The following is a 21263-nucleotide window of genomic DNA, read 5'->3' on the forward strand; positions in this document are numbered from 1 at the left end:
GGTTCTCATCTCTATTACAGTACCAAACTACTACAATGACTACTATAAGATGAGGCATGTTACTTTGGCAAACCACAATTAAAAATAAGCAAGGCACTTCATTAAAAAAAAAGAAACCACACAGAACTTTTGTTAATCCCTCATGCCAAATTTTTAAGGTTAAACTGTTCACATAAGATTCAAGCAGTTGAAAAAACAGAGAGATTAACCAGTGAACTCTCTGGAGATCTTCCTGCTGTTCACACAAAAAAACTTGTTAGCAAGTAGGGAGCAAATCAGACTATGAAAGAATTACAGGAAAGGAATTAAAAAAAATCAGGTGCCATTCAGATCATTCAGTGCCCTTCTGGACCCTCATCTGAGAGAAAAATCAATTACTTCATCTTCACAGTTAAATAAAGCATCTGCATAGTTTTTAAAAAAAAAAACCTCTTACGGTCAGAGTCCTCAATATGACTTTACAGTACATCCTACACTGAAAACAAAGTTCGGGACTTTGATCTTTTTATTAAAAAACAACACCTACTTAATCTCTTGAGAGCTTTTACACCTAACTTGAAAATCTTTGAATTTTTGTAATTTTAGTGTCCCATATTCTTACTTTAAAACGTTTTCCTCTTCCCTGTCACTGCATGAAACACCTACCCACACAAAGGAAACTCACCTGACTTTACAAAGAAACAGGGACTAAGAAAAACAAAACAAAAACAAAAACAAAAAGCAAAGGAGGAAGTTGTCCCTGGGCCTCGCATTTCAAAGGGACCCAGAGCTCCAGCTGCCACCAACGCCAAAGTAGCAGGCGTCCTTTGAAACGTTGCAGCAGTGCTGTGCTACAGCTCCATGTGAGGGGTGAGTGGGAAGGCAAGGCTGACTGTCCCAAGCCCTGCCCCCTCCCACCTTGCCCCGGGGCCCACAGTGACTCTCAGTGGCACTGGCTGAATTAGAATCCTTTGTTGGTCTAAACTAAGGCCTAAATCAAACACGGTGGAAAGATGGCTGAGTTGTGAGTGGACAAGATACAGCAATTCTACCTTCTTTGGAATGAGGTTGTTCATGAGTGCTGCATGAACCTCTGCAGAGAGGCAAAGGGGTGACATTAGCTGCCCGCTGCCCTCGTCGTAGGAGTTCTCCATAAACAAATCACTCTCATCACTGCTGGAGAGTTCTTCCCATTCATCATCAGAGGGATCTGAGAACAGAACACAGAAATCGCACACAAACCAGGCAGCCCAACTCCTGTGCAAACTAGTGGCTGACGCGTCATTCAACTAACTCCAGAAAAATATTACAAGACAGTCTTGAGGAACTAGTGCTCTAATACATTTCAAACCAACAGGCTTGTGCATGGACACTGTAAAACAGTTTCATATGAATTATTTTAATAAGAGGCTGATGTTTACTTCAAGGTTATTCAACGTGCTAAATACTAAAGCAGGGAACATACTGCTAAGTGTGACGTATTTTAACTCATTCCAAGAGTGCATCTGCAGAGGGCAAGGTATATATGTAAGCCACTCCTCACTACAGATGATCCCCCATCAAATCCACATTTGCAGCCCCATCTGAGGACTCTTGCTCCCTGCCTTATGCCACCACAGAGAGGAAGGCAGCAATGTTCCTTCAGTGCCAGCCAGGACTCTGGAGCATGGAGTCTGTTTCATGCCAGTTCTACTAATTCCCTCAGTCTTAAGGTAAGCAGGGCTTGTCTGGACTCCTCAATACACTGTCTGAAGTTTCCTGAACAACTTGAAAATTAAATGACCTTTGGATTCCTCTTAATTCTTACAAACCTTATTTCTGTCTACTCACGGACTGCTGCATGCTGTGGTAACACAAGGCTGGTTGTATTTTATATGGAATAAAGCAACAGCAGAACATGCAACAACCCAGAAGAGGTTTTCTAATTAAATGAGGAAAGCTTATGAGTTATTGTTCATAAGACGAGATATCCAATTTAAAAAGACCTTCATTTACTAGCTGCAGATTTTCTCACATGGCAGAAATTACTAAAGGGAGTATATGGTGTTGGTAGGGTTTTCATCATAGCCAGCAAGATTCACCTAAGAAGTTATTGCTAAATGTGGGCACCTTGGGGATCAAATTTACATTACAGTCAGGGGCAGCAGCAGCAAAGATTACAAGTGTCAGCTGCTCAGTTTAATACCCATGTTATGGACCCCTCAGTTATTTGGTTATTTTAGTAATTGTCAGAGGAATAGCTAAAAAACTAAGACTGAAAATAAGAAACTAACTCCTAAAGAGGTTAGTTATAACTGGGGGGAAAAAATCCCCTTTTAAAAGTAAAGCAGTCTGTTTTCAAAAGAAGCTTCATATTCACAGAGCCCAGTGGACTACTCATACAAGCCACGTTGTCCACATACAATTCCTACTATCAACACAGTACAAAAGCTGCCTTTCCACCACTTTTGAAGTTGCATCCCATAATTTTAGGATAAAAAGACAATAAAGAAAAATTCTATATCTATATATATTCCTCAGGGGAATGTACGAGAGCATCAAGAAGGCATTAGGACCCACCCAGAACAAGATGGCACATCTGAAATCCAAATCTGGTGATGTCATCACTGACAAAGCCAAACAGATGGAGTGCTGGGTTGAGTACTACTCCGAGCTGTACTCACGCGAGAACAGTGTGGTCGACTCAGCCCTCGATGCCATCGAACTCCTACCAGTAATGAACTGGATCAGGAACCAACTGTGGATGAACTGAAGAAAGCCATCAACAACATTGCAGTAGGAAAGGCCCCGGCCAGGATGGTATACCACCAGAGGTAATCAAGTGTGCCACAGACACTCTCCTGGAACCCCTACATGAGCTACTGTGCCTGTGCTGGAGAGAGGGAGAGGTTCCACAGGATATGCGCGACGCTAACATCATAACCTTGTATAAGAACAAAGGAGACAGAAGCGACTGCAACAATTACCATGGAATCTCCCTCCTAAGCATCACTGGAAAACTGTTCGCTTGCGTCATCCTCGGCAGACTCCAGAAGATGGCTGAGAGGATGTATCCTGAATCACAGTGCGGATTCCGTGCAGAGAGATCTACCGTCGACATGGTCTTCTCTCTGAGGCAGCTGCAGGAGAAATGCAGGGAGCAGAGGAAGTCACTCTATATTGCCTTCATCGACCTAACCAAGGCCTTTGACTTGGTCAGCAGGCATGGACTGTTCAAACTGCTCCACAAGATAGGATGTCCGCCACGGTTACTCAAGATGATCCAGTCTTTCCAGGAAGACATGAGAGGAACCATCCAATACAACAGCACATTATCAGATGCTTTCAGCATCAGGAGCGGCGTCAAACAAGGATGTGTCCTTGCTCCGACATTGTTTGGGATCTTCTTCGCACTCCTCCTCAAACATGCCTTTGGATCTTCAACAGAGGGCATCTTTTTGAGTGCAAGATCTGACGGGAAACTGTTTAATCTTGCAAGGCTGAAAGCTAAATCTAAGGTGTGGGAAGTCCTCATCAGAGATATGCTGTTCGCAGATGATGCTGCTGTCGTGTCACACACAGAAGACCAGCTTCAGAAGCTGCTGGATCGGTTCTCCAAAGCATGCAAGGACTTTGGGCTCTCCATCAGCCTAAAGAAGACAAATGTACTTGCTCAGGACGTTGCTGATTCTCCATCAATCAGCATTGACAACTGTATGTTAGAGGTCATCCATGAGTTCGTTTACCTCGGGTCCACCATCACTGACACCCTGTCCTTGGAGACTTACCTAAATAGGAGGATCGGTAAAGCAGCCACAACTCTGTCCAGACTCAGCGAGAGAGTGTGGAACAACAACAAGCTGTACACTCACACCAAAATGCAAGTCTACAGAGCCTACATCCTCAGCACCCTCCTTTATGGCAGCGAGACTTGGACCCTGTACGCCCGCCAGGAAAAGAGGCTGAACGTCTTCCACTTGCGCTGCCTCAGGCACATGCTTGGAATATCGTGGAAGGACAGTGTCCAACACTACTGTCCTTGAGCAAGCTGGAATCCCAACTATGCACACCCTCCTCAGGCAGCGGCGGCTTCTGCTGGCTTGGCCATGTCCACAGGATGAATGGTGGAAGGATCCCAAAAGACATCCTGTATGGCGAGCTAGACTCTGGCAAAAGACCTCCCGGACGTCCCCAGCTGCACTACAAAGATGTTTGCAAGAGAGACCTCAGGGAAATAGACATCAAGCCAGACAGCTGGGAGGAGCTGGCAGACGATCGCAGCAGATGGAGGCAGGAACTATACAAGGGACTTCAGAAGGGTTAGTTGAGGATCAGACAGCTAGCAAAGGAGAAGCGAGCCCACAGAAAGCACAGCAAGGACCTGCCAGACACCCATTACATATGCAACAGATGCAGCAAGGACTGTTACTCTCATGTGGGTCTTCACAGTCACATACAACGCTGCAAATGAGGATGCCAAACGGAACTACGAAGGGCGCGATCCATAGTCTACGTAGACTGAAGGATGCTGCTACTACTACTATATATAGATAGAGATAGATATAGAGAGAGAGAGAGAAAGAGAGAAAGCCAGTATAAGACAAAGAAAGTAGCTCCATAACAAGAGTGTGATTCATCTGCAGATTTATCTAGTGTAATGCATTCAGGCCCCAATCCTGAAACTTGATCCTCACACTCATGGAATCCTATTGACTGTCCAGGATTCTGTTTAAGAGCCACGTTCCTGCACACACTGATCCTAATGAATGAACTAGGCCTTAATGGCATTTAATATCCTGAGGAATAAAGAAAAGGAAAAAAGTTTTCAGGAGTTATTCTTACAAAGCCATCATCAAGATGAAAGCCATGTTTTCGGATGAAAATCTTGTACCAGCTATTCCTGCAAATAACCCTTACGTTTACTAGAACTAAAAAAAATTACTTAAAATGTATTTTTCTAATGTACTATGTACATTAGGATGGGAGTTAATGTATAAATCAGTCTCTCTTTTGTTGGTAGTTCCATCACCTTCATGCATTTCTCTAGGGGGACTTTATGCACATGCTATTCCCCAAGTGTGTGTATTAACAGCATCAAAGCTAAACTGAAGAGGTGGATAGACCAAGGCACATAAAGAAAGGGAAAAGGAGGAAAGGTGGGCTTGGCAGATTTGGTGGTTCTTCTCCCAGGCTTGCCAGCAAACTATCATGAGCAAAACAAGGACAGAAAAGCCTTTATTTGCCCCCCAGAAAAACAAAACAAAAACTCAGGGCATACTATTTAAAAGGAGACTCTCAGTTAATTTTTAAAATTACTTTCATGAAGTTCAAGCTGACATTTTTAATCAGCTGCAGTATGAGTGGGTAGGTTCTCAATATCCAGCAGGAGAAACATCTGGTGCACATATTAAACAGAGAGAGAGTCAATGTAATTATTTATAATCTAAAGAAAGCAACTTGGACACAGCTGCAGTTGCCATAGCAGACCCACAGCAATAATGGAGATAAAAACCAGAATACTATATGTAAACCATGGCTTAAAAACAAACTAATAATTCTCTGGCATTGCTGCAATCATAAGAAAATCAGATTCATCACACAAAAGGCCCAAAAGACAAATGATGCACATTTCAATGACATCATCTCATTTATTTTAAAACCAACCATTATATTTTATAGTAAGTAGCAAAAGCTACTAAAAAGGCTTTAACTACATTATTCTTTAAAATTGTTCCCTTTTTTGTATTTTCTTCTTAAATGTAGATGCATCAATAGTATCAGATTCAAAATTTCCCTCTTTGATGGCCAACCTGGATAGCAACACAAAAGCTGGAAACTAACCTGCAGCACTCCCAGCTCCTAACTGACAGTGGCATAGATAGGGATTCGCCCTGTGTATGCTTAAAAGCCTGGGAAAACTTTCTACCAAAGAGGCAGTTAGCCCAGGAGAAGCAGAAAATTCGGTTGGTTGGTTGGCAAAATAAGTTATACCAAGGCTACGTCTCCACTCGGATATAAATTAAATTTTATTAAATTTGATTTTACAATGCTGGGTTTTATAAATTCAGCTTTGAGTATCCTCACCTCTCTACAAAGCCATGTTAGTGCTACTACGCTGAATTCCCAAACACTGACTGCTGCAGCAGTGCATTGTGGGAACCTATCCCACAGTTGCCTCAACATTCTGGTTTTTTCCACTGGCGCAGTATGGGGAAAAAATGCCCAGCAGGTGGTTGTGGGTATGTGAGAGCATCATCCCACACTGCGTTGCCCTCATTCCCCTCCCGTGGAAAGCAAACAGACATTTTTTCAGAAGGAAAGAAGGAATACTCAGGGAATCCCAGGCAAAAGAAAACCGAATAGTCTGGCTTCAGAAGGTGACTGAACCACATAAACTGGTTGCTCAGCTGCTTTTCCCCTGTAAAAAGAATACCTTTGGGCATCAATTTTGCCTGATCAGCCAACTAGCGCACCAGGCAGGAGACTGTCATACCCACGTGCCAGAATAACTCTGTGCCTTAGGCTCACCCACGTGACTGTGCAATAATCCACTGCCCTGCTCCTCCAGACACTTTGTGCCCCCTTGAAAACTACCCCTGCTCATCCAGAATGGTACAACTTTCACATTATCACCCTGGATGAAAATACTACAGGAACAGGTTACAGCTTGTGTTATCTGTCCCTCCCACATTCTACGTGGGCTGTGCTGGAGGAGGTGGATGAAGGGCCAGTTGAGACGATCCCTTCAGGTGTGAGGCCAGTCGCGAATGCCACTGACTGTGGGGGCTGGTCCCCCCGGTGTCAGATATCACAAACTGTAATCTGTTCCTCTTAGTGAGACTTCCTCCAACTCAGCAGCCAGCCAACCAGCCCCCACAAAATCTTTGCTGCAGGGAGTAAGTAGACGTCCACCCCCAGCAACAGCAAGCCCCTTGTTAGGGCTATTTTTTCATGGGTAGATGCGATTGCTACGCTGACCAAGAAATTAATTGAAAATGGGCCCAGGTGCCCACTTCAACTTCCCGGGTCTCCTGGTGCCAAATTCAAATTCGTGGGCCTCCTGCTACCTACTTCCTGCACACCTGGAGAGCAGTAGAGATGGAAGCGACCAGAGTGGACAACCGTGGAACACTGTGGAATACATACGAGACACCTCTGGAGGCCAATAAAGTCAATGTAAATAATTGACTTTTCCACACTAGCATTAATCCAACCTTTCAAATTCGAACTTGTCGCTATGCTGACTGGCTTCTGGATGTAATATCATCAACCTTAGTGCTCCCTAAAATCAACCCTATGGAATTCACAGTGAAGCTAGTGACACTGTAAAATCGAGCTAACTGCCTTAAAAATCAACTTTATAACATAGCATAGACAAAGCCCAAGAAAAGCACTTTTTTACCAATTTAACTGCATCAATTCCAGGTCTTCTGATACCACAGTTATATAACGGAAAAAAAAAAGATGCCCATAAGGTTATGGCTATACTTACCTGAAGACTGACTTGACTGTGGTTGATCTTCTGGGGCTCAGTTTAGCATGCCAGCTTGGGGAATGCTAAATCAAACCATCAGGGCTCTAAAGTTTCTCCCATCAACTTTCCACTTCAGCTACACAATTGTTATAGCTGGAACTGCATATTTTAAAATCCATTTTTCCACAAAGTGTAGACCTGGCCTAAGTACCATAGCTAAGGTTGGTACAACTTAAGTGGAGACCTGGCCTCAGATTATGTATGATCCTGTCAAATGATCCCAACAAAGATAGGGAAGTGTGAAACTGATGCACCTCAAACAGGCAATATCAAAACATATATAAAAAAGAATTAGAAAATTACATTGAGATTCTTTAGATGGAATAAAGGGCACTCGAGGATTCAAATTTGTATTTGTTCACCATTACAAACGCGAGGATTAACAGGTCAGATTAGATAAGATCCCAGAACAGTCCAACTAAATTTGCCATGTTACCAAAAACATAAGCCTTCGTAACAATGAAAGAGCTGCCTACATACCTTCACTGCAGCACATATTAACAATGATTTCAAGGGCAGTCTGCTGAGCCATCAGTAAGGCTGTCACTTGTTTCAGCTCCCACTTCTCCGACTGTAGAAAAACAAAAACAATTTTGGAGGACAGCGCTCTAGTTTTAAAATTGTTAGACTGTCAACCAATGAAGCTAAGATGTAATAATTGTGAATAGATGTCACATAACACAGAACAGAGAATATCAAATGTTCTTCTAATGCAGATGTGTGCCAAACTAAGAGGCACGAATCACTTGTCATCCTGAAAGGTCTAATTGCATCATAACCTGCCAAAAACTCATACTTGTTTTGTCTCCTGCCTCTTCAATATGCCCTACTGTATTCTCACAATTTCTAAGTAAGAATTACAGGTGTGACTTGTAGCACAACCTATTAAAATTCCCTGCAATTCCCATTAATTCAGCTACTTCACAAACTTCAAGCTTTTGAGCTGAAAGTTGACAGACATGGTATTGGCCTCATGCTCAATTTATTGTAAAAAAAAAAAAAAAAAAAATCAGCCAAAGTACCTTAATCGTTTCTGAGAACGAGGCTGTTGTTTGGGCCTCGTTGCATTCTGGCAATCTTTATATCTGAAAAGGTCTAGCACTATCATGCTTTGGAGCAGGGGCCTGAAATTTGGCCAGGGCTAGCCTTTGTGTCAGGTATAAATTTGGTCCTGTCCCAAAGAAAGACGATCCACATTTGGTCTAGTCGTAAGGTCCTTTGTAAACTGCATCATTTACCAAATAATGATAGCAGCAGCATTAGAATGATGGGTAAGTGCTGGAATTTCATCCAACAGGCACAACTGCCAAGGCGGCTATAGCTGCATGTTGGGGCATGATTGACCTATGCCAGAGTGGGTTGGATAGAGGAAGGACGGGCAGACCAGCTCCAGCAGGAAGCACAGCTTTCTGTCCCAGCAACCATCTGGTGGAGAGGTAGTTGCGGAACTGACACAATACTGATAGTTCTATCTACAATTAAGGGTATACCTTCCATTATAGGACCCTACTGTCAGTTGCTTATAATTTAGCCCAACTTTTACTTTAAGATCTGGGTGAAATTTTCTATGCCAAGTGTCTGAGATTGAATTTTCACCTGTATACGAGTGAACTACAGAAAAATGAGATTGACAGTTAACCAAAGACTATTTAGAAGCATAGCACTGTGCTGGGTGTCAATAACAAAACACGAAAAGAAAGCAATTAGGGGTTTTGGTCACAATCTGCTATACATACTGGAAGTAGATCTGAAACGTCATTTTCTCTTTTGACTTTTCCTTGAGGTGGTTCTTCCATTTCTTCATCTTCATTCACTATAGCATTTTCCAAAGCGTCACCTACGTCTTCCGCAGCTTCTGCCTCTGCAGTGAGTTTTAACCTCTGTATTTCAGTTTCCTTCATCTGAATAACCGTTTCCCCAGCATCCAGCACCAGTGATTCTGAGAAAATCTTCAGGATAACATTAATGGTGTTTGCTTGGATACTGGATGGAACGGTGTCCTTTATATTCCACACACAGCCTAAACAGGGAAGAGTTAGAACATCGAGGTCACGCTGCACAGCCTTCTTGCAAGATGTCCTCATTGTAAAGCCAGAGCTCGTGATAATACTCAGCACCTGTACCACATCTTCCCTCAAAAATCTCAAAGTAGTTTTCAAAGGCAGAAAAAAATCCCCATCTTACAAAAGAAGACTCTAAACCATACAAAAGCTGTCCAGTGATCACAGGTTTCAGGCACTCGAAACAGAACCCATCTCTCCCATTTACCAATCCCTCGCATTAACTTAGACACAACTGCTTCCTTCAGAGTGGTAGGACTCCTTTATTATTGAAATTTCAGAAGTTTTCTATAGATTTGTGACTGTCTATGCAGCCAGGGAAACAGCAAAAAGGTAGGTCCTGGGTGGGGTGGGCAGTTGGGGAGGGTTAAGCCTGGCAGTGTGTTGGGGCTGTGGGAGGTGGGTGGGGAGGGGGTACGCTGGTGTGGGCTAGGGCTGCAGGGGGGGTGAGGGGTGGAGTTCAGCATGGGTGGTGAGCTGGGGTGTGGGGGGGTCGCGGAGTTGAGCTGGAACGAGCCAGCGGGGGGGGGAGGGGGGTTGCACCAGAGCCACGCAGGGTGGGAGTAGGGGGTGGGCGGGCAGCTTGTGAGCCACTGGGGGGATCGGACTGGAGCCATGTGGGGTGCAGGGAGGGTGGCTTGTGAGCTGGCATGGGGGTTGTGCTGGACCTGCGCAAGGCAGGCAGGCAGCTTGTGAGCCAGCAGGTAGGATCGCACCAGAGCCGTGTGGGGTGGCTTGAACCAGAGTTGCTTGCATGTGGTTTAAACCGGGCCGGGGGGGGTGCGGTGAGGGTCAGACACATAAAAGCGGGGTGTCACACTCTGAGTTTGCATACTCCGAGACCTCACGGCATAATTGGTTGGCCTCACAGAATGGTCAGATAAATCATGTTAGAAATGGCTTAAACCAGCGGTGTCCAACACATGGCCTGCAGGCCAGACTCCAGTCCACGAAGCCTTTTTAGCCGGCCCACAGAGCCAGTAGTGGCGCCCTCTTTAAAAAGATGGCTGAGTGGCTCCGAGCCGCACATGACTCTTTAAGGAGCCATTTGCAGCTCACACTGCTGCTGCCTGACTCCTGCCTGCCACACTGAAAGCACAGCACTTTAGTTAATTGGTTTAACAGCGATTAAACCAACTAAGTCCTATTGTTTCAGAGTGACAGGATGCTGAGCTCTACCCCTGCCATGCTCTACATGTGGGGAGCTGGGAGAGTCATGTAGTGGTAGTGAAGACAACATGGCTAAGGAGCAGCAGAGGGCACTCCTGTGTAAGCTAAGTGCATCCTGGGTTCAGGGCTATTTCATGTTCAGCCCCCAGAACATGTACAAAAACTACCCTGTAGCCCCCAATGAAAAAAGTTTGGACACCTTTCTGTTCTTGCTAGAGCAAAGATTAAAATCTGTTTCCGAATGCTTCAAAGCCATGTCGGTAAAGAACAGTGTTACTCTTGATCTTAAATTGCCTTATTATGGTAACACCAAACCAAACTGAGACTGAAGTCACAATCAAGAGAAAGAATTGCCTTTAGGCAAGATTCAGATATTGATTATCTTATGCCTTGGGGGTGTCAGAGAGGACAAAGGTATAGCAGAGGCAGGAACAGATTTGAGACCCACCCAGCATTTGCTTCTACATTTGCACTTTGGAAACAATGTAATTTGCTGCTATTATTTTGGCATGGGTGGAGAACTAATATCTCAGCCTCTTTCATCCTTATACACAGCACATTCCAAAGATAAAAGTTAGGTTCCAGCTGAATCATACCTGCCAACAATGTCCTTAAAAGGATATGCTCCATGGTGTTGTCTTGGGAGAGCAATATATATTCCAGTATTTGATGTGCAGAAGCATTGAAAGAGGAAAGCAGTTCAGGGTTATCTTCCGTCACTGCCTGCAAGCAATGTGCTGTAAGTGACAAAAAACAACCAAAAAAGTAGTGTTTTCAGATTTCTAACTGCATGGGACCCTATCATCATGAAAGCTGCTCGATTCTACTAGTGCAGGATAAAAGTTTTTTATGGCACTACACAACAAACTTTCTTCCACTAAAAAAGGGCTCTCTCTTTTTGTTGCATGAAAGACACACACAAAAAGGTGAAAGCAGTGTAATACCTTAGTCTTGCAAACCCTTTTAGGGTTACATTTAAAAGTATGTGGATCAAACCTTGACAAGAGAAACAGTGGAATTCTGTGAAGTATTGGTAACAATACTAGTTAGGGAAAATGTTTCCAGGAAGAAGTGTGATTTTTCAATTGACGGTGCCCAAAATGAATTACAAATTCATCTCCCTGGATTAAAAATATCTAAATTAGTTTATTTTGTCCAAAAATCTTCCCTCGCACTCAAGCACTACAATACACCACAACCCCTGTTGGAGTGACAGCAAGCATGCCAAATTTCAAACGCCAAAGAACAATATTTAGAAGGATCTTTTCTGAAGTTCTTATTTTCTGTTGAGTCTATAAAATCATTAATCTGACATATATTAATAACACTGATAAAAAATTACATTACATACATAGCTGTAGATCAAAAAAATCCATGATGATAACTACCCTTTTCATCACTTACCTACTGAGATAGCCAGATCTACATTTGTGGAAAATTTCTTCAAATATTGTAACACAACATCCAAACACCCTTCTTTATTAAATACAGATACTGCCGTACCATTGCACTCACTAAGAAAAAAGAATAAAACATTTTTTCCCTTTTAACAGAAGTTTCTATAGTAGAGCCAACAGTTTATTCAAAAATTTTACTTTAAGTTCACATTTTATTCATCCATTTAAGAAAAAACAACCGCTAACGGACGTCTTTTCCACTGTAAGTGGCAATTCTTTTCCAGCTAGCAATAAGATATTATTGGTTCAGCACAGAGACTTGACCTACAGAATGCTACATTAGGGCTACGTCTACACTAGCCCAAAACTTTGAAATGACTATTCTGAAGTTTACTAATGAAGCACTGAAATACATATTCAGCGCCTCATTATAATGCTGGCAGCCGCAGCACTTCGAAACTGCCGCGGCTTGTCCAGACGGGGCTCTTTTTTGAAAGGACCCCAGCAACTTCAAAATCCCCTTATTCCTAAGGGAGTAAAAGGAATGCCGTGGCTGCTGGCTTTCTAATGAGGCGCTGAATATGTATTTCAGTGCTTCATTAGTAAACTTCGAAACGGCCATTTGCATGGCCATTTTGAAGTTTTGGGCTAGTGTAGACACGGCCTAGGTTTCTAAAATGATCTGAAAAATATCATTTATTTTAGCTGTCTTACTGATCTTATTTTTATTTATTTCAATTGCCTCATCTATTGCACATAATTCTAAAATATTAAGACCGGACCTTGACTTGTACGGATCAGAAATACCACAGAACAAGGCCAGTGGCTAGGAAACTCATGACAATTATTTGTCTAGTGCCCAAAATGTGATTGGTACTTGACAAAACATGGTCCCAACCTTTTTTCAAATTTAGTAAGCCTCATTATACTACAAACTGCACCTACTGAAATAGGTCTTTCAAAACAGGGGCTGTGTAGACAGGGAATAAGGGCTATTTCAAAATAAACTATTCTGGAATAGCTTATTTCAAAATAATGCTGCTGTGTAGACGCAGTATTTTGGATTAGAGTCTCTGGCTCTATTGTGTGTAGACACACTATTTTCGAATAAGTTTGCTTATTTTGGGGCTTTCCTGTACAGTAGACTTTACTTAAACATTTTCAGAATGCAAGCCTTGGGCAGGTTTGAAGCGTTAAACTAGACGAGACAAAATTTCTAGATCCGAAGAAGCGGGTCTGTCTCACGAAAGCTCATCACCTAACAAATTATTTGGCGAGTCTTTAAAGTGCTACCTGACAGCTTTTGTGTTTTTATTCCCGAATAGTTTATTTTGGAATAACAACTCTGCAATAAACTATTCCAGAATAACTCTCTAGTGTAGACATGCCCTAAGGGAACAACAAGAACAACAAAAATCAATTCTAGATTGAATTTCAGTTTGAACTCTTAGCCCAAGTCTTGGTCAGATTGTGTCACAACAATGTTTGCAACACAGTTTCCATTTTTGACATTTCTCTTTGTGCAACTTATAATTTTCCTCATGTCAGGTACACAAATGGACGTAAATGAGTAATGGGCTGATTCACATGCTTACATTTGCTTAAGCAGTCAATTTTCCCCCATCAGGGCACTAAGAGGTAAACCTCAGCACCCATACCACATAGACTGGGGAGCAGAAATGCGCAGAGGGAGGAAAAAGAGAAGAAACCTCACTCTTTCACCCCAGACAGAGAGGGGCAGAGAGCTGGGTCAGGGCTCTGCACCCCAGCTGGCTCTCACTGCACTGCTGTGAGGTCCCCTGCCCCCCCGCCCCACCCCCTGGCCCAGAATCCAGCCAGCTTTAAGCCACAGGGCTGTGGGAGTTCCCCCCCGCCACCCAGGGATCCTGTGGTTGGTCCTGCCAGTCAGCCAGGGGTAAGCACCCCAGCTGGCTTCAAGCCATGGGGGATCTCCCCCCGGGCCAGGGATCCTGCAGTTGCCGCTGCCAGCCAGAGCTCAGTGCCCGAGCCGGCTCCCAGCTGCAGGGCTACCAGGATCCCCACCCTGGGTTTTGGAAACCTTATGTGGAACAACAAGAAGTCTTGTGGCACCTTATAGACTAACAGATATTTTGGAACATAAGCTTTCATAGGCAAAGACCCGCTTCATCAGATGCATGAGTAGGCATGTGTGGGACAGGCAGCCCTGGCTGGGGATCCTGCAGGTGGGGCTGCCTGTCCTGCGTAAGTTTTCCAAAAATTTGGCAGCCCTAGCTAAGAGGGGACCCCTTCAGAATCAGAGACGCTATGGTAAAGAAGTTGCACAAAAGCCAAAACTGAGATTTAAGCTAAGTAACTCTTGGATGTCAGAATCCAGCACAGTCCTACTTGCGTGATTAATAATTTTAAAATAATAAATGTACAGGTTTTCAAAATCTTCCACTTACAAAATGTGTTTGTTATTTGCTTTTCACAGGGTAAAAAGTATTTAAATATATATTATTCAAGCTTGGAAAGGAATAACCATGTTAATATACAAATTACTCTCAGGAGTAACAGGAAAAGATAAAGCTTTTACCTTCATAGGCACCCAACAGGTCAAACCATTTTTCAAAAGAACAAGATATAGAAGAAAAGCGTCTCAATATTAGCTTAAAACTTACCATACATTCCAAAGCACATTAACAGCCTCATTGGCTATGTCTTCTACACAGTTTTTCTTTGCATCTTTGCATTTCATGGGGGAGACTTCATTGGTCTCTAGTCCAGCACTGCACTGTAACCAAATGGAAAAATTAAAAGCACAGATCTCAGGACAGCTGCTTCAGTCTTAGATAACTAACAGTCACCTTGGTGGCAAACAGGGTGTGTCCCGATGTTTGCAAACGCAAACTCTCCTATTGCCTGGTTCATTGACTATACGTAGATTCTACCCAAAGGAAGAATCCTTTATATGCAGTCCCAACCCTTTCACACCGTCAAGGAAAAGTACCACACCCAAAATGGATTTCAACATCAGGTGATCTGACCCCATCTTGGCAGGATCAGGGTAGTCCAGGCTTACAGGAAGAACAAGACTATTTTCAGATCACTGTCTTGAACGTCAGGCCATTAAGTTCCTGGAGTATCGCTAAGGGCTTTCATTAACACCTGTAGATACATAAATAGGTTTATACTTCAGATTCCTAACTTAAAATACAGGAATGACACATTCACACAAATAGAATGTACACATCCAGGGGATCACAAACTCTTCCATGATAAAGTGTGCTACGTTTCTGCTGCTTTAAAGACTAACAAAATGATTTATTCGGTGATGAGCTTCCGTGGGACAGATGATGAGCTTTCGTGGGACAGACCCACTTCTTCATCACCGAATAAATCATTTTGTTAGTCTTTAAAGTGCTACATTTCTGCAGCTTTGTTTTGCTGGAGTACAGAGTAACACGGTTACCTCTTTGTTACTATGCTTCCATGATAGGTTATATGCCACATTTTGCACAAAGCATATTCAAGTTAGGTGTATTCATACTCAAAGACATATTTCCATACTAATATGAGGTGCAACATCAAACCAGGTACCTGGAACAGTCCCTTGGAGGCATGAAACAGCCCCCCTAGTTATCAGTTCACTTTGGGACACACACATAGGTGATGCCTGGGGGCACACAGGAGGGCACATGCACCTCACCGGAAAGGCTACTCCTAGGTTGTGCCACTCCAGGTGATGAGGGAAGAAATAAAAGAGGGGGACTGCCCCCACACCCATTCGCATAGGTGCAGCACTTCTGTGGAAAGTGGTGGGTGGGGCAAAGCAGGAACAAGGCATGAGAAGAGCAGGGATGGAGCAGGGTGCTCCCCCTGCAATCCCCACACTGGTTGCCTCTGCGCACACACACCATAGTTTACACAACAGAGATCTGCTTGGGCGGTTAAAAAATACAAAGTAGACTTAACAGAAAAACCCCAGACTGAAAAATGAAATTGTAAAGGTAAGCGAGGTACAGAGACAACCAAGGTGCAGCCTCACCCTTGGACTATACCATATACTTTCTTCGCAGTCACTACTTCATTCTGGGATATGAAAAATCCACACCCAGGAGAACATAGTTACACTAACCTGATCCTCCTGTGCAGACAGTACTATGTCAGCAGTACTCGCACTCACACAGCTAGCCTCTCTCATGGAGGTGGACTTAGGCTGAGTGGAGAACTCTCTCCTGTCTGTTAAGTGCATATTCACCAGACGCACTACAAATGTACCAATGTAAATTTGTAGTGCAAACCTGCTTCAGGCTTTACACGCCCTCCAATAAAATCCCTTTTCTAATACAATTTACGTATTGCCTTTGAATACTTTCCTAGTACACGTGTTACCTACTGGGGAGCATTATTAGCCTTCACAGACTGCTTCCCATCTAGAGACTGCCTCAGTGGTCTTATACTTCCAAACCTTCCTTTACAGGGCTTTCTTTTCCCCTTCAGTCATGACAGATATTCAAAGCAGGAAAATATTCACTTGCCTCAATGACTTTCCATTTAATAAAATGGCTCAACAGTGTAAACAGCTGGTTTGGGAGCTACCTCTGTCTGATAACGGGTCACATCCACTCTGACTAAATAGACCTCGTCAGCTCTGGCCCTTTCATTTTACTGCAACTCCCTCTTTAAATACGCCTCTGAAGCCCCACAACTCATGCATCTGACAAAGCAGGTCTTTGCCCAGGAAAGCTTATGCTCCAAAATATCCCTGAGTCTATAATGTGCCACAGGACTTCTTGTTTCTGTCTGATTGCTTGCTCTCCTGCTGAGAAATGATGCTTATAAGCTCAGTTCTCCTAATACAGTACTTAATTTCCATAACCAAAATCTGTATGTTCCTCATAATGCTTTTGAAGTTTAGAACATTTCAGCCTTTCGCAAAAGGCTTTGACATGTCTTTCTAGTATCATTTACAGTTAACTGATTTAACTGGTGAATAGTCACAGAGATGTAGCCATGTTAGTCTGGCTTGTCACAAAACTAAAAAAAGCAGTCTTGTAGCACCTTAAAGACTAACAATATTATTTAGTACAGTGGTTCCCAAACTTTTCGGCATCATGCCGCACTTTTGATTTTTGAGAAACCCTCACGTCCCCACCTCTTTTTTTTTTTTTTTTATGGTGGGCCAGTCACCCCAGCCATCCGTCAGCTGCCTGCCTGAGCCCCTCCCCTCCCCCAAATCCAGACACTGCCAGCCCCTCATCTAAACACATCCTCCTCCTCCCCCTCAAACCTACACTCACAGACCTTTGCAGGAGGCAGCTAGCTCCACTTGGGCCTTCACTGGCTGCCTGCTTTTTATAGTGGTTGTGCCGGGTTGCCCATGTGAAATGGCAGGGGCTGAGAGCTGGAAGCAAGAGCCGGCTCTTTCTTTGGGCTGGGTTGCTTCATGCCCCCCCAAGTTTGGGAACCTATGATTTAGTAGGCGATGAACTTTTGTCGGACACAACCACTTCTTCATATCTAGAGAATGCACCTATTGCTGAATCTACTACAAGCAGAAAAAAATTATAATTCTAGCACTGAGATACATTAATCTTGCTAGGATTTCTGCCTAGATATCAAGTGACACCTTCAGAACAACTTTATAAAACACTTTAATGTAGCTCTGAAAAGAAAAAAAAATGACCAGGGTAATTTAAAAATTGTATAGAAGTTAAAAAAGTTAACATACCTCTTTCAGAAGTGCTACAAGAGGTGTCATGATATCTTTAGTCACCATGTCATCACAAACTTCAAATCCTCCGCAAGCACTGAGGTTTCTGGAACAGATTAAATGCCTTGATTATTTCAACCATGATAAATTGAAGAATTTTCACAGTAATAGATTTAGAAGCTATCACAAATGTCACTATAAACAATGTTTAAATAGGAAGGTGCTGCTGTAGCGATCACCTGCTTGCAGAAATGGAAAACTACCCCAAAAGTTACTTGAGTAAAAGTACATCTGCTTTCACTTCTGGATATTTGAGTACAATCTAGATGTGACATGGGTGGAGGTGTGTTGCGTGCGCGCCTATGTACTTTTACTCAAGTAGTCTTCCAGTTTGTAATTTGTACTTAACTACATCCCTCCCAAAGAAGCTGTACTTTACTGCTTGCTTTTAGTCTATTACATTTCTGAAACTAAAGTAGACATAAAAACTCAGTTTTGAAACACACAGACCTGACGTCTCATGTGGATAACATGGTAATGAGCATACACCTATACTGCTAAAGAAAAAGCCCAGGAACAAGTCTCATGAACATTATGTTCTCGGGCAAATAAAGAAAATCCACAGTAGAACTGGGTACAATACAGGTTGTCCCATTAAATTTTGTCAGATATAAAAGCTAGTAATTTTGAATTTTTTCACTAGTATGTTGCTTCCAAACCATTACCAAAACAAACATTTCCACATGTAATATATTTTCAAGCACTAGCAATTTTGCCCCTCAGTATTTTTTTCTATTACAGAGATGGAAAACAACATGATACAAAAGTAGGCAACAGAACAGCAACAACTACAGGTCGTACCCCTGAAATCTGGTACTTTCAGGTCCAGAAACATCTATGGTCCTGCAGGATGTTGCCGGACCAGAGAGTCTGGCGGCCAGAGCTTGGGCTGGGGAGCCGTGGCTGGGAGAGAGAGCCTGATAGCAACAGGAGAATCATTGCTGTTGGTGGGGCTGGGAAGCAGCAGCCCAGCTTTGGTCAAGCCTCCTTCCCTGGGGCCAGGGAGCCACTTGGCTGGGACACCACAGCAGGGGTGCCATGCACATATGAAGACGGTGAACTCCAGTGGAGCGGTGACCCAGATTCCAGCGCTGCCAGAGCAGGGCTAGCAACCAGGGACACAGCAGATGCGGGGGTGGGGGGAAGGCTGGGAACTGGGCCACCATGTGGGGGGCCTGGGAGCCAGGCTGTCACAGCTAGGCTGGGAGCGGGAACCAGGGCAGTCTGTCAGAGGCCATCGGATGGGGACAGAATGCTGAGGGGCCAGCAGCAGGGGACCACCCCAGTCCAGCAAATTCCCTCATTTGGGACAGGCCTGGTTCCAAGGGTGCCAAACCAGGGAGGTCCAACCTGTTCTAAAGAAGCCATGATTTTACCAGACCCTTGTTGCACTTTACTGAAATCAATACTTTTCTGAAAAGTGACACACTAGGATTATAGTAAAAAACCCTCAAAGATGACTATCTTCAAGTTTGTTTCCATCGTCTTTTCTATTGTACCAACAGCAGCTCTTTCTTGTACAACACATTATCATTAACCACCTACCGGAGAGCTCCAGCAGCTGTCTCACGAACAGCTAAACTCTGATCAAGCAGCAGGGGACCCAAACACCGAACAACATCTCTCTGCAGAAAGGCTGGGATTGTGTGCTTCTGTTGCAACAGTTTGGAAATGCTGGCACAAGCAAACTCTCTTACATCTGCACTTGGATGCTGCAGCTAAAGAAATACATGAGAGATTAGAAAGCAAGTTCACCAGCAGGTTGCACTGTAGCAAGGGACAAAAATCCATCATTCTCCCTTTACCCCTCCCAGTGTCCCCCTCTTACTATAATGAAAGCAATGATTTGTTCAATCAGTTTAAGGACTCAAACTACAAAAACTCTGACAATGGGAACACAGACTTTTACTTCTCAGTCTCCCATAACACGATTACTTGGGCTGGAAGGGCAATGCCCTTCAATGACACGAATTTAAAACAATGGATTATGATGGGTGAGTGACTAAATCTAGTTTTGGTGACAAGTATCAGAGAGGTAACCTTGTTAGTCTGTATCTTCAAAAGCAACAAGTCCTGTGGCACCTTATACACTATTTGTTAGTCTATAGGGTGCCACAAGACTTCTTGTTGTTTTTAAATCTAGTTTTGGAGTTTTCTGTGCTTCTTTGCTTGACATTGCTGAGACATTTGTTGGAGAATGCTTTGCCCAGATAATCTCCAGTTGTCACAGATCAGGGCCAACCCCATAGGGGTGCAAAGCCAGGTGCAGACCGCCCCCCCCCGCCAAATGCTCAGTGCCTTCCCACCAAACTGGCCCCATTGCACTCCCTGCTCAAAACCCACCCATCAATCTCCCCACACCTGCCATGCTCACACGCTGCCACAGAAGTCCACACAGGCCTTCTCCCCCCTTACACACGTAGTGGGGAGGGGGAGAGGACCCTCCGCCCAGGTTGGAAGCCCCCAGCCCCAGCCCACCTCGGGGAGGACCCCCTCGCACACAGCTGCTGCCTGCCGAGCACAGGCAGGCGGCGGGAGCGGCAGGGCTGCGGCCTCGCCCCAGCCCCACACCCCTGCTTGCCGGGAGCAGGGGCGGAGCTGCTTTCACTTACTTTCTCCACCAGCTCCGCGGCCGGGGAGTCTCCATCGCCGCCGTCCCCGGCCGGCTCCTCCCCGCTGGCTGCCCGCTGCGGGCCGGCTGGGGAGAACGGGGCGCTGCGAAACCTCCGAGTTTTGCTCTTGCCCATGGCCTCTGCACGCGGCCCGGACGGCGATCCTGCCCCGCCGGGCGGGAGGCGAGCGCGGAGCCCCACGTGTGCTAGGCGGCGCGGCGCGGCGCGGCCCGGCCCTGCGCAGGCGCCCTGGTGGCCGACGCGGGTAGGGAGACGCCACTGCCGGAGCGCTCCGGGCTGGGAGCCGGCCCGAGGCACGAGCTTCTCGGACCCCCACAGGCTGCACGGGTAGCGCGCGCTGAGCTCCGCTCCGGCACAGCAGGACTAGGCCCAGGCGAGGCTGTTCCTCTTGCACCCGGTAGGCGAGCTCCGCAGACCCCGCCTCTTTTCCCAGCGTGAGCAGGGCCCCCTGCTGCATTTTTTCGACAGTGAAAAGCGACTGGTCTTGTGCGTTCAGTTTTATCCTAAAGCTCCTAGTTACCGGTAGGCACGTAGCGCTCTGAAGACTAACAACATAATTTATGACCCGCATCTGCTGCAGTGAGTCTGTGCTCATGAAAGCTCACGCTCAAAACTTGTCTGTTAGTTTATAAAGTGCCACAGGACGGTTCGTTGCTGCTACAGATCCAGACTAACACGGCTACCCCTCCGATACTTAACATAATTTATGTGATGCTTTCCTAGGGCAGACCTACATCTCCTTCCACATCTGAAGAAGTGAGTCTGCCCCAGGAA

General features: G+C 44.6%; 1 protein-coding gene across 1 annotated transcript in view; it reads right to left on the minus strand.

Annotated features, from left to right (window-relative positions):
- HEATR3 (HEAT repeat containing 3) overlaps nt 1-20832 on the minus strand; it is a 30777-nt gene extending 9945 nt beyond the window's left edge. The window contains exons 1-9 of the mRNA XM_075008791.1: nt 20469-20832; nt 19402-19574; nt 17815-17902; nt 14762-14874; nt 12127-12236; nt 11319-11459; nt 9229-9512; nt 7973-8063; nt 1032-1189 (exon numbers count right to left, since the gene is read on the minus strand). Coding sequence (XP_074864892.1) covers nt 1032-1189; nt 7973-8063; nt 9229-9512; nt 11319-11459; nt 12127-12236; nt 14762-14874; nt 17815-17902; nt 19402-19574; nt 20469-20603 — 1293 coding nt within the window. The 5' untranslated portion in view covers nt 20604-20832. The remainder of the gene's footprint in view (nt 1-1031; nt 1190-7972; nt 8064-9228; nt 9513-11318; nt 11460-12126; nt 12237-14761; nt 14875-17814; nt 17903-19401; nt 19575-20468) is intronic.
- Between the last annotated feature and the right edge of the window lie 431 nt (nt 20833-21263).

This window comes from Carettochelys insculpta, chromosome 14 (assembly GCF_033958435.1).
Source record: "Carettochelys insculpta isolate YL-2023 chromosome 14, ASM3395843v1, whole genome shotgun sequence".
Taxonomy (NCBI): Eukaryota; Metazoa; Chordata; order Testudines; family Carettochelyidae; genus Carettochelys; species Carettochelys insculpta.